The sequence below is a fragment of the Dermacentor albipictus genome, chromosome 6 (genome assembly GCF_038994185.2).
Source record: "Dermacentor albipictus isolate Rhodes 1998 colony chromosome 6, USDA_Dalb.pri_finalv2, whole genome shotgun sequence".
In the NCBI taxonomy this organism is placed as follows: Eukaryota; Metazoa; Arthropoda; class Arachnida; order Ixodida; family Ixodidae; genus Dermacentor; species Dermacentor albipictus.
The window spans coordinates 116391845-116405793 of NC_091826.1; the positions used below are offsets into that span (position 1 = coordinate 116391845).

General features: G+C 47.2%; 1 protein-coding gene across 2 annotated transcripts in view; it reads right to left on the reverse strand.

Moving 5' to 3' along the window:
- The window catches only part of LOC135908293 (uncharacterized), a 33597-nt gene that overhangs the window by 15249 nt on the left and 4399 nt on the right, over positions 1-13949 (reverse strand). For both annotated transcript variants that reach the window (XM_065440046.2, XM_065440047.2), the window contains exons 3-7: positions 13655-13845; positions 12656-12905; positions 10885-11058; positions 6045-6388; positions 2702-2893 (exon numbers count right to left, since the gene is read on the reverse strand). In XM_065440046.2, coding sequence (XP_065296118.1) covers positions 2702-2893; positions 6045-6388; positions 10885-11058; positions 12656-12905; positions 13655-13845 — 1151 coding nt within the window. The remainder of the gene's footprint in view (positions 1-2701; positions 2894-6044; positions 6389-10884; positions 11059-12655; positions 12906-13654; positions 13846-13949) is intronic.

A 13949-nucleotide genomic window follows, 5' to 3' on the forward strand; every position in this document is an offset into this window, starting at 1 on the left:
GGTCAAAAGCGATGTGCCCCCCCCCCCCCCCGCCTTCTCCCGTAATTACGTCTTGCTGCAGGACTTCCTCAACTGCTTAAGAAATAACTGCTTCATCTATCAGGCGCCCTGTTATCCTGCTTCACACGTCAGACGCCCCGCTGCACTTCATGCATGCTGCATTAAAATGCATTGTAATTGTTGCTTGCCGCGTCTTCGATGCATTGAAAACTCTATAGCCTAATTACTGAGTGGACCGCTCGAAATGAATAAAACGAGAAAAAAAACGCCTCAGAGGTCTCCTGTCAGTTCTTGAAGGTGCACCCTCCTGATTAAATTTAGCTACAATTTCCCGCCCTCCGTATTTGGTTTGATGGCCCAGTGAATTGGCATAATGCAAGGGATTCTTAAAGGGACACTAAAGTGAAAGATGGTTTCTTCTGCATCAGTAAATTACCATTCTACAACACCAAAAACGCCACTCTTGCAACGATAAGACGTTCGCTAAGCCAGAAAAAGCGCAAGAACGAAATACGGGTGGCGACGCCTACTTAAGTTCCCGCACCTGGAGGCTCTGACGTCTTGGATTTTGATGGCATTTTCTAGGGCCTGCTAATTATATATAGCGGTCTCACATAGACTACATTGTGTTCTAAAGGAACTAAATATTAAACATGGCAAGTTCCGGGAGCCTTTATTCAGCCAATGCGGTCCAAATGCGAAAACATACTTTGGAATCCCTGACGTCACGGTGACGTATGGCACTGGGGTTTCAGCGCGAAATTCAAATACTGACTCTTGGACCTTCATTTTCTCCTCTAATTATCAAACCATTTTTTTTAAATGAATGCCTGCAGGGTTTTCAAACAATGCTTGATTAGTCTAAACTGATTTATTCTTTTGCTTTAGTGTCCCTTTAAGTGTGTGTCCGTTTCATTCATGAGGCGAAGGTCTGATCAGTAGCATTATTTTTGTACAGTTTGATAAACACAGATAATATGGACCGAGGATTCGAAGATTACCGCATGAATCACACTTTGCACTTTTCTATGTTAACATGCGTGCATTATTATTTTTCCCCTATCGTTTTCTAGACTAACTATCAGACGAAACTCTGGCGCTGTGATAGTTCAGATACCATGGGAATGATGGTTAGTACACGTATTTGTCTGATCTCCGTGTTTACGAATTCAGACGTTCTTGTAGTTTTGTTTATTGCGCTTTACCTTCCTCCATTGGTATAACTATATTTCAAAGCAATTTATACTTTTCTAAATGCAGAACGTACTGAGGCTTTGCGAAGACGCAAGATCGCTACAAACTGCAGCAGTATGACCCATCGAGGTGACCAAATCAAAATGTGCCAAGCGTCTCAAAGCACTGGCTCGCCAGCAAGAAATTCGTAAGGGTGCCCTGTGTCGTTTGTGAATGTGTGCGACCGTGGCATGATGGTTTCAATATAGGGCTGCTCTGCTAGAGTTCTTGAGTCCGAAACCTACCATTGAACAATTTCAGTTACGTTTATTTAGTTATTCATAACGCATTCCTTCGTTGAGAACACCCGCCGCGGTTGCTCAGTGGCTATGGTGTTAGGCTGCTGAGCACGAGGTCGCGGGATCGAATCCCGGCCACGGCGGCCGCATTTCGATGGGGGCGAAATGCGAAAACACCTGTGTACTTAGATTTAGGTGCACGTTAAAGAACCCCAGGTGGTCAAAATTTCCGGAGTCCCCCACTACGGCGTGCCTCATAATCAGAAAGTGGTTTTGGCACGTAAAACCCCATATATTATTATATTATTATTCGTTGAGAACGATCAGTTTGCAAAGTCACGATGCCGCCTAAAGACATAAGGGCGAAGTTTAGGCTAACGCATGCGCTAACCATAATTCCTGTGCCGGCTGAACGGACCTGCTCGGAGCTCCCCTTGAGGCTAGCACCACAGTTCTCTATAGTAATTGTGGTACGACACTTTATGGTTTCTTTTCTTTCCATTGGTCGCATTTTTCACCAGATTACCGTTATCAAGTTATCGCTCGTTGGACGATGCCCCTCCACATATCCTACATTTCTTGAATGTTGTCACTAATTCTATAGCGAAAGGGTCTTGTTAGCGGAACCAGAACTGTCCAGCAGGCGGTGCAGCAGTTTGAGCGTGCAGCTGAAATGTGCTGACACCATTCGATAGGGAGGCACGATACGGCCTTTTTGTCTATAGTAACAGACGCAGGCCTTTATCAATGTTCGCTTCAGCTCTATAAACGTCCAGCCAAGCTGAGGACATATGTACTCATACCCACTGAAAAAGCGCATGCGCTGATACGTTCAAGGACGCCGGTTCCCACCCAAAGAATCTGGACGCATGTACCTTAAGGGGAAACGTGAAATTACTGACGTGAAATCGCTGCACAAGCTACTGAAAACTGCTTCCTCAGATCACTAGGCTGTCTGTTATGGTGTTGCCGTGGGCACGCAAAGTGTCAGCGCTGGTGGCGAGCAGCGCGATAGCTTGATCCGTGAGTCTTAAATTTTCGACTACCGACAATTGTGCTCGCCGCCGTCCTTGTTATTCGAGTGTAGCTTTTTTGTCAGGGTACATACTCTCCCGGTTAAGAGCCTGTCAACCATTAAATACCAGTAAAGGGTTACGACCGTTACTCGAACTTCTGGCGATATTTCTTGCAGTTCACCGTGAGTGCGAAATGACAATACGCTCACTCACTGGGCCTGGACAGCGACTCCTTGCTTTTTCATGAAGCTGACCAGGGCCTCGGCGACGTCTCGGAAGGTGAGCTCCGCTTCCTTCCAGCCCTTGTACGAGTCCAACGCCTCCATGCCAGGCATGACACTCGGGTAAGGCATGATACGGTACACGGCCTCGAAGCAGGTGGCCTCGCTTGTGGTGTGCGAAAACCTTGGGAGATAAGACACGGAAATGCGATGAATAGGTGATAGTCGCGTGTTTTGAATCCCTTGCCTAAAGTGTACGCTAAAGAGAAACGCTAAATGAGTTTACGACTGAATAAGTATTTCTTCAAGATATGCGCAAAGTTCGCGGCAACAGCTAGGTGCTTAACTAAAAGAAAAAAAAATTGAGGTCGAAGTTTATATTTTGAATTTTATGACAGAGACACCATTACTGATAAGTAATGTATGACGTCATAGATTTCAAAGCAGCTTGTCATATTCGAGCCATTGGGGTTCAATAAAATGTTCTTGAACTTCGTCAAATGCAGCCTTCAGTTCTTCAGACCAGTGGCCATGGTGTTGAGGTCCTGAGCTCGAAGTCGTAGGTTCGACTGCCACCGGGGCAGCCGCGTTCTGATAGGTGCAGAATGCAAAAACACTCTTGTACTTACCTTTCTATTATAGTCTGCGCTAAGGAACTCCTGGATTACAAAATTAAACAGAACTTTTTCACTATCCGGCGCGCCTCGTAACCACACATTCTGGTTAGAGCGAGTAAAACCCCAGATTTCAATTCTCTAGCACTCTGAAAATTCTTTACTTCACAGCGAGCTACTTCGTGACTTCAAATAACAGCGGGTACCTTGTACGATGTCGTGCGTTTCACTCCCGCCCACATGGGCAGCATTACAGGTGGTAAACGTAAAAACGCTTGTCCACCGAGCCTCGCGGGCACGTTAAAGGACCCCTCACCAGACTTGTCCCGTTTAAACCAACAAGTGCAGTCTGCACATGACGCGGTGGTGATCGAGTTGGCACGCGAGAACAGCTGAAATTTGAAATCAAACGCCCCGCGCCTTTCTCTCAAGGGAGCCGCGCTCCCACCCAGAGTGTCGAAGTCACATGCACAAGTGCCTCTTCGCCGCCCGTTTTTCGTCAGTCAATCACCAATGATCTAATGCGGAAGTCGCAACGCCGCCAGAAAAAGGAGAGAGAAAAACTCAGTGTCCTTCCACGCTGTGAAAAAGGACGACCAGGGAAGCTGCTTATGTAGGGCCCTCAATGGCGAACTGCAACTCCACCGCGGGTGTGCACGACATTGCACTTATCTTCGGGATGGGCCCGCGTATGGGGTGTGCTTAACGCCTGCTTCACCTCCGCCGCGGGTTGGCCCGACATCGCACTTCCTTCGGGATCGGCCCACGAAATGACGATTTATTCTAGTAGGGTCGCCTGAATCACGGAGCATACTCGATGGCACGAAGACATCTTACGCCATGACAGTCATGACATACCAACTCGCCCAAACTGCCACGCTTTTGACATCGTACGCGGACGCCGGAGAAGAAGGCTGGAGTTTTGTGTCGACACACTGACACGATCCTGGGGGGAACTAGCCCTTAGCACCATCATCATCATCAGCCTGGTTAAGCCCACCGCAGGGCAAAGGCGGTCATGTACCCCGGTCATGTACTAATTGTGGCCATGTCGGCCCTGCAAACTTCTTAGTCTCATCCGCCTACCTAACTTTCTGCCGCCACCTGCTACGCTTCCCTTCCCTTGGAATCCAGTCCGTAACCCTTAAAGACCATCGGTTATATTTCCTCCTCATTACTTGTCCTGCCCATGCCCATTTCTTTTTCTTGATTTCAACTAAGATGTCATTAACTCGCGTTTGTTCCCTCACCCAATCTGCTATTTTCTTATCCCTTAACGTTACACCCATCATTCTTTTTTCCATAGCTCGTTGTGTCGTCCGCAATTTAAGTAGAACCCTTTTCGTAAGCCTCCAGGCTTCTGCCCCGTACGTGAGTACTGGTAAGACACAGCTGTTATACACTTTTCTCTAGAGGGATAATGGCAACTTGCTGTTCATGATCTAAGAATGCCTGCCAAACGCACCCCAGCCCATACTTATTCTGATTATTTCTGTCTCATGATACGAATCCGCGGTCACTACCTGCCCCAAGTAGATCTATTCCCTTACCATTTCCAGTGCCTCGCTACATATCGTAAACTGCTGTTCTCTTCCGAGACTGTTAAACATTACTTTAGTTTTCTGCAGATCAATTTTTAGACCCACCCTTCTGCATTGCCTCTCCAGGTCAGTGAGCATGTCTTGCAATTGGTCCCCTGAGTCACTAAGCAAGGCAATATCACCAGCGAATCTCAAGTTACTAATGTATTTTTTAGCAATTCTTATCCCCAATTCTTCCCAATCCAGGTCTCTGAATATCTCCTGTAAACACGCTGTGAATAGCATTGGAGAGATCGTATCTCCCTGCCTGACGCGTTTATTGGGCTTTTTCGGGATAATTGGGATTATTGGGATTTATTATAGGGATTTATTGGGATTTATCAGGAGTGAAGCCCTTAGCCGCTTCCCTCCAAAAAGGGGGAGGCAGGGTACAGGACGTCCCTCGTCTACGCTATGAAAGAAGGCGGGCAATGAACAGCGCTTTGGGAATGATATGTCGAAGCAGAAGGAGGGAGAGTCTCCGCTGGTAGCGACGCTTGAGTCTTGGCGGTGGTAGCACGATAGATGGTTTCTTCCATCTCGACCAATAATAAACCGATTTCAAAAACTCTCGGCAAGAACTCTCCTTAGACGGTGTTTCGTAGCGTCCACTGTGATACCAAAATTTGCAGTGGGGCCGGATGATGGGCCACCCGATACATACCTAGTTGGTCGAAAGCAGTCTACAGTTTGGCAATGCCGAGAGTCTTGTATCCCGCTAGTTGCTCTAGAAGGTTTAAGCCCTGTATTCCCTTCGCGTACTTCCTCCATCGGAAAGCTGCCTAAGTAGCAGGATGTGAAGCAGCGATCCCGCGCGCAGCAGAAGAGCCACTGTGCCAACGCCATGTGTAGTGAGCAATTCCCATTTCTTTGCAAAGTACGAAACAACCAGAACACAAATATCCTTTTCAAGCGGCTTTTGCACACCAGAACTCCTAACGCCTTCGTACGATTTCTGCGTTCTTTTGTACCGGTTTGCCTGGAGTGTTCCCAAAATGTGTGTCAGCTATTTTCGTAAACTCTCCCAATGTCGGGTAACGAGAATCGAAAAAAAAAAACCTGCTTGATTTTTGGTTAATCCCGATCACATAGAAGCCGTCAGCTTTACTTTTTTTTTGTTACCATGTCGGGGGTCACTCACTTCTGGTCTGCCAGCGGAAGCAGCTGACGCACCAGCTCCCAGGTGACGTAGCCGGTTGCGTCGAAGGGTGGCAGGTCGTACAGAAGAAAGTCTTGATAGCCGAGCACGGCCGGGTGGCCCACGGCCACCTCGCTGAAGTTGTTGATTGCTAGCGACGGCGGCCACAGTGAGGCGCTGCCGCTCGGCAGCAGAGGAACGATGGCGTGATACTGGCTGGGGTCATCGTCCGGGATGAGCGCGGTCATCTCAAGCACGATTTCTTCCGTGCCCGCGATGCGGCGCGCGATTCGGTCTACCGTGCGAGCTTGGCGCGCAGTCTCGTTGGTGTCGGCGCTAATGTTAGCCTGTAGTAACGACAGACAGGTGCGGCTGAATGCGCAAGGCCTTGTCACGTCTTCTGTATCCGCGTTGGCGACATTGACGGTTTGGGCTGGCTAGACAAAATCACTTTCTGTTCCTTGAGTGGAAGGTATTTATCGACTAGTTGGCCCATACCAAAAGAATGAAACTAACGTTAAGGGATAATAAGACGGTGGTGCGGGTTTGAGAGCGTATTGGTGCAGCTGCTGTACTAATTGAGCTTACAAGAACGAGAGTGTAGTTTGGCGGATCTTTTATATTAGAGTGCAGCTGTGTAACTGGTGGTCTGTCAGGCAAACAAAACGGATGTCAAGCGAAGGACAAATGCTTTTGACGACGGCAGATGATTTGATGGTGTGATAAGGAGAGGAAATTTGCAGGTGTATGGGGGAGTCACTAAACTTACGAGAGGCATTAACTAGAGATAGCTGTGGGAGGCCTTGGTCGTACAGTGGCCATAAAATGGCTGACTATATAAAATAGGCTGAAGCAAATGATAGTTGTCGTAGGGCGGATGAATATAGCTGATGAACGAACGAACGAATAAATGACTACGCTTTAAAAAAAAGCAAGCAACAAGCAAGTGCATGTTGAAGTCAGATCCACAACGCGCCCTCAGGGAAATACAACGCAGCATTAAAAGCTACGCGGCGTCATCTGCGAGTTCAGTAGCACTGCGGCAGCGGTGGGGCAAAACCTGTATGCAACAAATGGTGGTCGAACATATGGAAACGAGACTTGCATCCTTCCAGCCATCATTTGAGCCGAACATGACGCGAACGAGGTACTGATTGCACAATTGGTAATGGTGTCTTGTAAAAAAAGCCCCCAAATTTTGTGGTTGAAAAACACGGGAAAGATTGGGAGAGCATGTATTTGCCTAAAATTCGACCTTCTGGCGTTCTACCTACGGCACCGCTTTTTTTGTAAATTGAACCACTATCAATAAAATATTGCTTTATAAAGAAACAATTCACAATGACCATGCCTGCGTGCTGAAACTTTTTGCCTTCATGCGTCTAAAACAGGCACCTACCCAAGGGGGGGCCCGGGGGGGCCCGGCCCCCCCCCCCTAAATCAAGTGGCATACCCCCCCCCCTTCCCCACTCACGCCACCACTCCTCACACATTCCTAAAGCGCCACCAGATCAATGTTGAGACTTGACAGCAGTTCATCGGTCAGAATTACGCTGCCTTTTTCACTCCTTTTAGACGGCGGTAGTTATCGGCACCTCTTGTAACGTGAAGGACAGGTTTCTCATAGATTCCACACCCACGCGATTAACTGGAGATGCGTTCAGTTGTCATCATCTATTCAACCGTCACGCGCATAGCTGTTGCTTTTGTTAGTTCAACCTTCTTTGTTTAGGCTGATCCTGGGTCCAGGAGAGATATGCGGCTGTTACTCAGCTAGTCTGTACTCTCATGGAACGATTTGAGGCCGGAGAAAACGCCAATTGCGTTTAACGTTTCCCTTTTCTTCATTATTTTCTTGATTTACGGCTCGCCGCGACGCTGGCAGATGCCTGGAACCATATTCACGTGATATGGGTTAGATAAGGTGGGAAATTAGATAATGTGAAAGAGCGTCCATCATGAAACCCTGCAATAACCCTTAAACCCATAAGCAAGATGACTGTCGCCCGTTACCTCGTCTGTTTTTCATTAACTATATAGCACTTTTCGTGCAAAATTGGCAACTGGAAACAAAAATCGCAAGGAGTTGAGAAATTCAGCGATATACTAAGGGAGAGAGCCAAGGCAACAACCAAACTGCAAGCAAAAGCGAATAATAAAATAGTTAAGCGTTGTTTATGAGACTACTTATGGATCAAAATCTTTTTATTGAAAAAGGAAGTAGAGAAAACACCGCCGGAAGTGGAGAACAATTACTTGTTTTGAATGACGCTTCTACAGTTATCGGTCGAACCGCCTCACGTAGCCACTTCTCTGCTGTGCTTATGTGGGTGTTTTTCTAACCTTTCGCGGTGAGCGCAGTACGTCTAGAATTGCAGAGTCCTGCGCTCTACGCGGTTGTATGGGACTGGCGGCCGCACAGCGTTACGCAATTCGCGGAACTGTCAAAACTGATCAACAAGGCGAAAATAACTAATATTCGAAACGATAACATGAGAAACACTGAAGAAGCCGTAAAAAATGAACGCAGCCTGAAATCAGTAAAAAAGAAACCTGGCATAGGACAAACCATGGTGTATGCACTAAAAGGTAAAAAGGGGAATATCATCAGCAATATTGAAGATATAGTAAAAGCAGAGGAAATCCTAAGCTTACTTGTATACAGTACCAAGAGGAGTCACGATACCTCACTTAGAAACAGTAATGAACAGGATACAGAAACTCCTATTTGACAGAAACCACATTTGAAACCAACAGAAACTCAGAAACCCACATTTGACAGCTTCTCCAGAGTATAAACACCTGGCATTTCCCTGGCATAGCGAATCTTGTTACACAAAGATGCTTGAGGTCTGCCTGACCAAATTACGCTGCTGCATTCCCTCCCTAAATTTATATTTATGCAGGTCGGCTTTGGTTCCCTCTCCCCTTTGTTCTTTTTGTGAGGAGGAGGAGGAGACGATACAGCACTTTCTTTTATCTTGCCGCCGCTTTGCTGCGTTACGAAAAAGATTGTTGGAGATAGCATTTCGAAGAATTGGCCTGGACTTGACAGAACCTGCAATTCTTTCGTTCGGGGCGTCCACTTTGGGATTCAGCCACAGGGATGCATGCTTCGCTGTCCAAACATTCCTTACAGAATCTAAACGAATGCCCTGCTAAATTCTATTTTTCTATTACTTTTAAATTAATTATTCCTCATTCACCAGCACCTTCCTGATTTTATTTTAGCCGGTAATTCAACCCTATTCAATGCTATTCGCTTAGATATTAGGAAATTTATGCTCTATATTATTTTGGAATAATCCACCCATTTCTTGGCCAATCCCCCATGGTGGGTAGGAGCCACACGTGCCACAGGCTACAACAACAACAACAACAACAACAACAAAGGAACAAGATATCAGGATCGCCAGTCGGCCACTAGAGACTGTTAAGGAGCACGTTTTCCTAGGTCAATTAATCACAGGCAACCCTGATCATGAGAAGGAAATTCACAGAAGAATAAAAATAGGTTGGATCGCATACGGCAGACATTGCCAGCTCCTGACTGGAAGCTTACCATTATTATTGAAAAGTAAGGTGTGCAAACAGTGCATTTTGCCATTGCTGACATATGGGGCAGAGACTTGAGAGCAAGTTAAGGACAGCTCAAAGAGCGATCGAACGAAGATTGCTAGGCATAACGTTAAGAGAGAGAAAGAGCGGTTTGGATCCGTGAGCGAACGGGTATAGATGATATTCTAATCGACATCAACAGGAATGTAGCTGGGCAGGTAATGTAATGCGCCGGTTAGATAACCGTTGGACCATTAGAGGGTTACAGAATGGCTACCAAGAGAAGGAAAAGGCAATCGAGGACGACAAAAGACTAGACGGAGCGATAAAATTAAGAAATTCGCGGGTGCTAGTTGGAATCGGTTGGCGCAGGAAAGGGGTAATTGGAGATCGCATTGCAGGGAGAGGCCTTCGTCCTGCAGAGGACATAAAACAGGCTGATGATGATGATAATGATGATGATGATAATGGAGGTGGTGGGCCCCTCCCGAAAAAAAAATCCTGGGTACGTGCCTGGTCTAGAATAATGATTTTCTTTCAAATTTAGAAAGATCATCCTTAACCCTCTGACAACAGAGACTTGGCTTAGAATATTTTTATTACTTCATTTCTCCTTTATATTGCTCAAATACACACCATCTGAAATAATGAAGAGTGTCTAAAAACTAAGTGAGATACAGTAGGTCAAAAATACTGTTGACCAGCTGGTTGGAAGTCAATATGGTCACAAACTGGTGTTTGATACCTGCTTTGGCTAGGTCAATTCATGTTCTTTAGTTGTACCTCTGCGGGCATAAAAAAATAGCAGCTTGCTTAAACAAAACAAAAAATCGCACTGGCGAGAATATGACCCCCACGTGCGTTAAAAAGTGGATGATCTGCTGGTGCTCACGACTGACATTTTTGTGAATGCCACTGTTGAGCAGACACACACACAGGTGTAAATTGAGAGGCACACACTAATATATTAGGTTTCTTGTTTCTGCAGATGTTTTCGTTAGGTTAAGAAAATTGTTGAGCTGCCAGTTAAATGGTTAAGAGGCAGCGCCACAAGAACGTCTCAATCGAGAAGGTTGAAGAATAGACAAATCCATGTATTAATCATCATCCACTATTGTAGCTGAGTGGTGGCAGCACCAGAGTGCCTTCTCCTAATTTTTTTGTTTACCTTTATGCGGTCCCGTGCTCCGCTGTTTAGCTGATATTACGTGGTCGGAGTCTTCATCCCCAAGCTAGCCGGAAGCGAGTGACAACAACCGGCACCACTGCGTTACCCTGCACTCACCTGCACCAGAATTACGTTGAGGTATCTCTTTATGAACTTCAGGTATGCCTGGTCCCTGCGCATGTGACTCCTCTCGCGGCGCCACGGTTCAAGGTCACTGCGACGGCCCATGGATAGCAGCGGTTGGCCATCTTGTCCCCGCCATGTCGGATGACGACGCAAGTCGAACAGCGTCTGCATGAAGCCAAAGAAGAAGTGCGTTGCCAGAGGTGTCGTCACAATAAGCCTAAAAGTTCGGCGATAGATGGTAAATGTCCGTAAGCAAAATGAACGCGCCAAAATATGTGGGCCGGGTTCCTCTGGGTGTTCGTGGTTTTTGTTTTTTATTATGGCGTATGTTCATATTTATCAGCACTGAAAGATCCTTCTCTGCGTCTTGGTTTTGTGGATATCGTTTTATGGTTTTATGGCACATGGATAATCGTCAATACAACATTGTCACTGTGTGCCTGCGCCTGCACTTGCTTTGTTGGCATCGCAGGATGAATAATGAATCGTAAAGCTCAAGAGCACCCTACTCGGAGGACAGGCTTGATGGCCCGGTTTAGCTTATCTTCGATGATGGCTCGTTTATAGATTGGTATTATTGAACTCTGGTTGCGAGAAACGCCGTGGGGCGGGGTTCCAGATTTACTTCGACGACTTGGGCGTTCTATATCGTGCGCCTAAGTCTAAGCACGCTATAGTATTTTTGCATTGAGTCCGAATAATTAAATGCTGCCGCCTCGACCGGGAACGGGACCCGCGTCCTTGTGCTCTAAAGGGGCTGACTGATAATGTTTTACTTCCTGAAGCGCACAGCGGCCCTGATGTATTCCATAGCAGAGGGCTTCAGAATAACTCCGTACGCACCTATACTGTAACGGGCACTAAAATCTTGGCACACCACCGTCCCTGTACACCTTGTGCTCGACGATATCGTCGTGAGCTACAACTACAGCTGCTGAGTTGTAAATTCAGGGTGCCGCGACGACTACTGCAGAGGTAAATGACATAGGAGGACACTCGAACCTCTCAAGGTCTTGTTAGACAATTGCGTAGACTGGTTATACAGGACAGGCTTCAGAAACGAAGCTTTCGCTGCCTTGAATGCGAGCGAATACGCTTGCTCGTAAAGGTGAACATGGGTGGCGTCGTTATTCGATGATGAGAGAGCAGTGGTGCCTAACATTGTCGTTTACATGTGCAAAAGCACTTGGAGAAATATCCTGTGCACGGTGAATTTGGCTCGGTGGGTATGCATGCGGTGCGCGGCATACTGGTTTGTGTCGGACATGTCTGCGGTATTGCAGCAGCTCAAGTTTACGTTGAGCGAGGTATTGCGGTGTAAACATGTCAGGTATTGCCGCGTGCGTTATGCTTCCAAATGGTAACTGAACAAGAACAGCCTCTTTCGAAAGTAGCAATGAAAGCTTCACATCAGCCGATTCTCACAGAGCCTGGGGACCGCGTACTTTCTTACCATTTTAAGAAAAAAAAAATCCGTCCTATTTAAAGGGCTTCGAAATTTGACGGTCCAGGTCATGATGATGCGCTGCACTTTACGGTAGTCCAATATTATGAGAGATGAGAATTTAATTATCCTTTCCCGCTTACAGTTTTACACATATCCGAGCTGCACGTCTTAGTTGCTGCAAGTGCGTGAAAAACGCCTTGTTTGCAGCGCCAGGAAGTAGCGATGAGAAACAGTGTTATGTGACTTACACAGAGAACTTACGACGTATCTGCATTCGTTTCTCTGTGCAAGTGACAAAGGTTCCTGTGGACTCGCCTTGAGGTCATAATATAGGTCGAGCTTGATGGCAAGCTCGACCGGGTTCTCGACGTGGTCATCGAAAGTGCCGAGGCCTAGGTCTTGTAGGAAGGTGACCAGGGCATCGGCGCGGTGCTCCATCGAAGCCGCCAGACACCGGCTGTACAGCACGGCAGCCTTGGCCGAGCTCGACGTCATCTGGCCATGCCCCAGTGGACCCTGCTGGTTACTGCTGGTAAGGGGCTGCTGGCTTGGTGGCACGCTCAGGCTACGTCACATGTAGGTAAGAATAACCCCAATTGGATGCATAAAATTCATGTCGACTGCAACTAGCGTAACGTTCCGAATCATAGCCTTAAATGCACACTGTCCAGAAACATTAAACGTACATATCCATGAATTTTTGACATTGCCTTTCCGGCCATCTATCGAAGTTCACCACTGTGCATAGCGTGAATGAACAAATTTATTTCAGATGATCTTTTTTTTTCACCGTTCTTCAAAGAATTATTATATTTCAGAAGGCTGTTTGAATTTCAGAAACTTTAGGGCAGCAATATCCTATCGAAATGGGGCTGTCGCGTCCGGGATTTGATCCCGCGACCTACCCGACGTGGTGGCGCAGTGGCTATGGCGTTGCACTACTAAGACCGAAGGCGCAGCGTCGAATCCCGGCCGCGGCTGCTGCATTTCGATGAGGATGAAATGAAAAGAAAAAAACGCTGGTGTCCCGTGCATCTGGTGCACGTTAAAGAACCTCAATGGGTGGAACTTAATCCGGAGTCCCTCATTACGGCGTGCCTCATAACCAAATCGTGGTTTAACACGTAAAACCCCAGAATATATATATTGTATTCCGCTACCTCGTGCTTTGCAGCGTCACACCACGGCCGGTGAGCCACAACGCCTGGTTTTCGGAACAAATGAAAGTGAGTGACCGAGCAAGTAAGTAAACGTGAAAGGGCCAGAGGGAATGTGAGTGCTTCCACTAGTGATCTAGGTTATCTTTTCTCTCACCGCTCGCCAGCAATAGCGTGGGCCATGGTGTTCGCGCGCTGAGCGATGCGCCTGAGCCCAGAGCGCGCGTGCCACGTCACCAGCGCCATCTGCTTGTCGTGCGCGCTGGTGAATGAGGGCCCCTGCAACCATCCCGAGCACACGTACGCGTACAGGTTGTCGCACGGGCTGCCGCGGCGCCCCAGCGTTTCCTGCAAGGTGATGTGCTGATATGAACAAGGGCCTCCGGGATCGGAGACGCGTATAGCGCGCCATCTCGAAGGTCATCAAAATGGCATTCACGTGGCCACGTTTG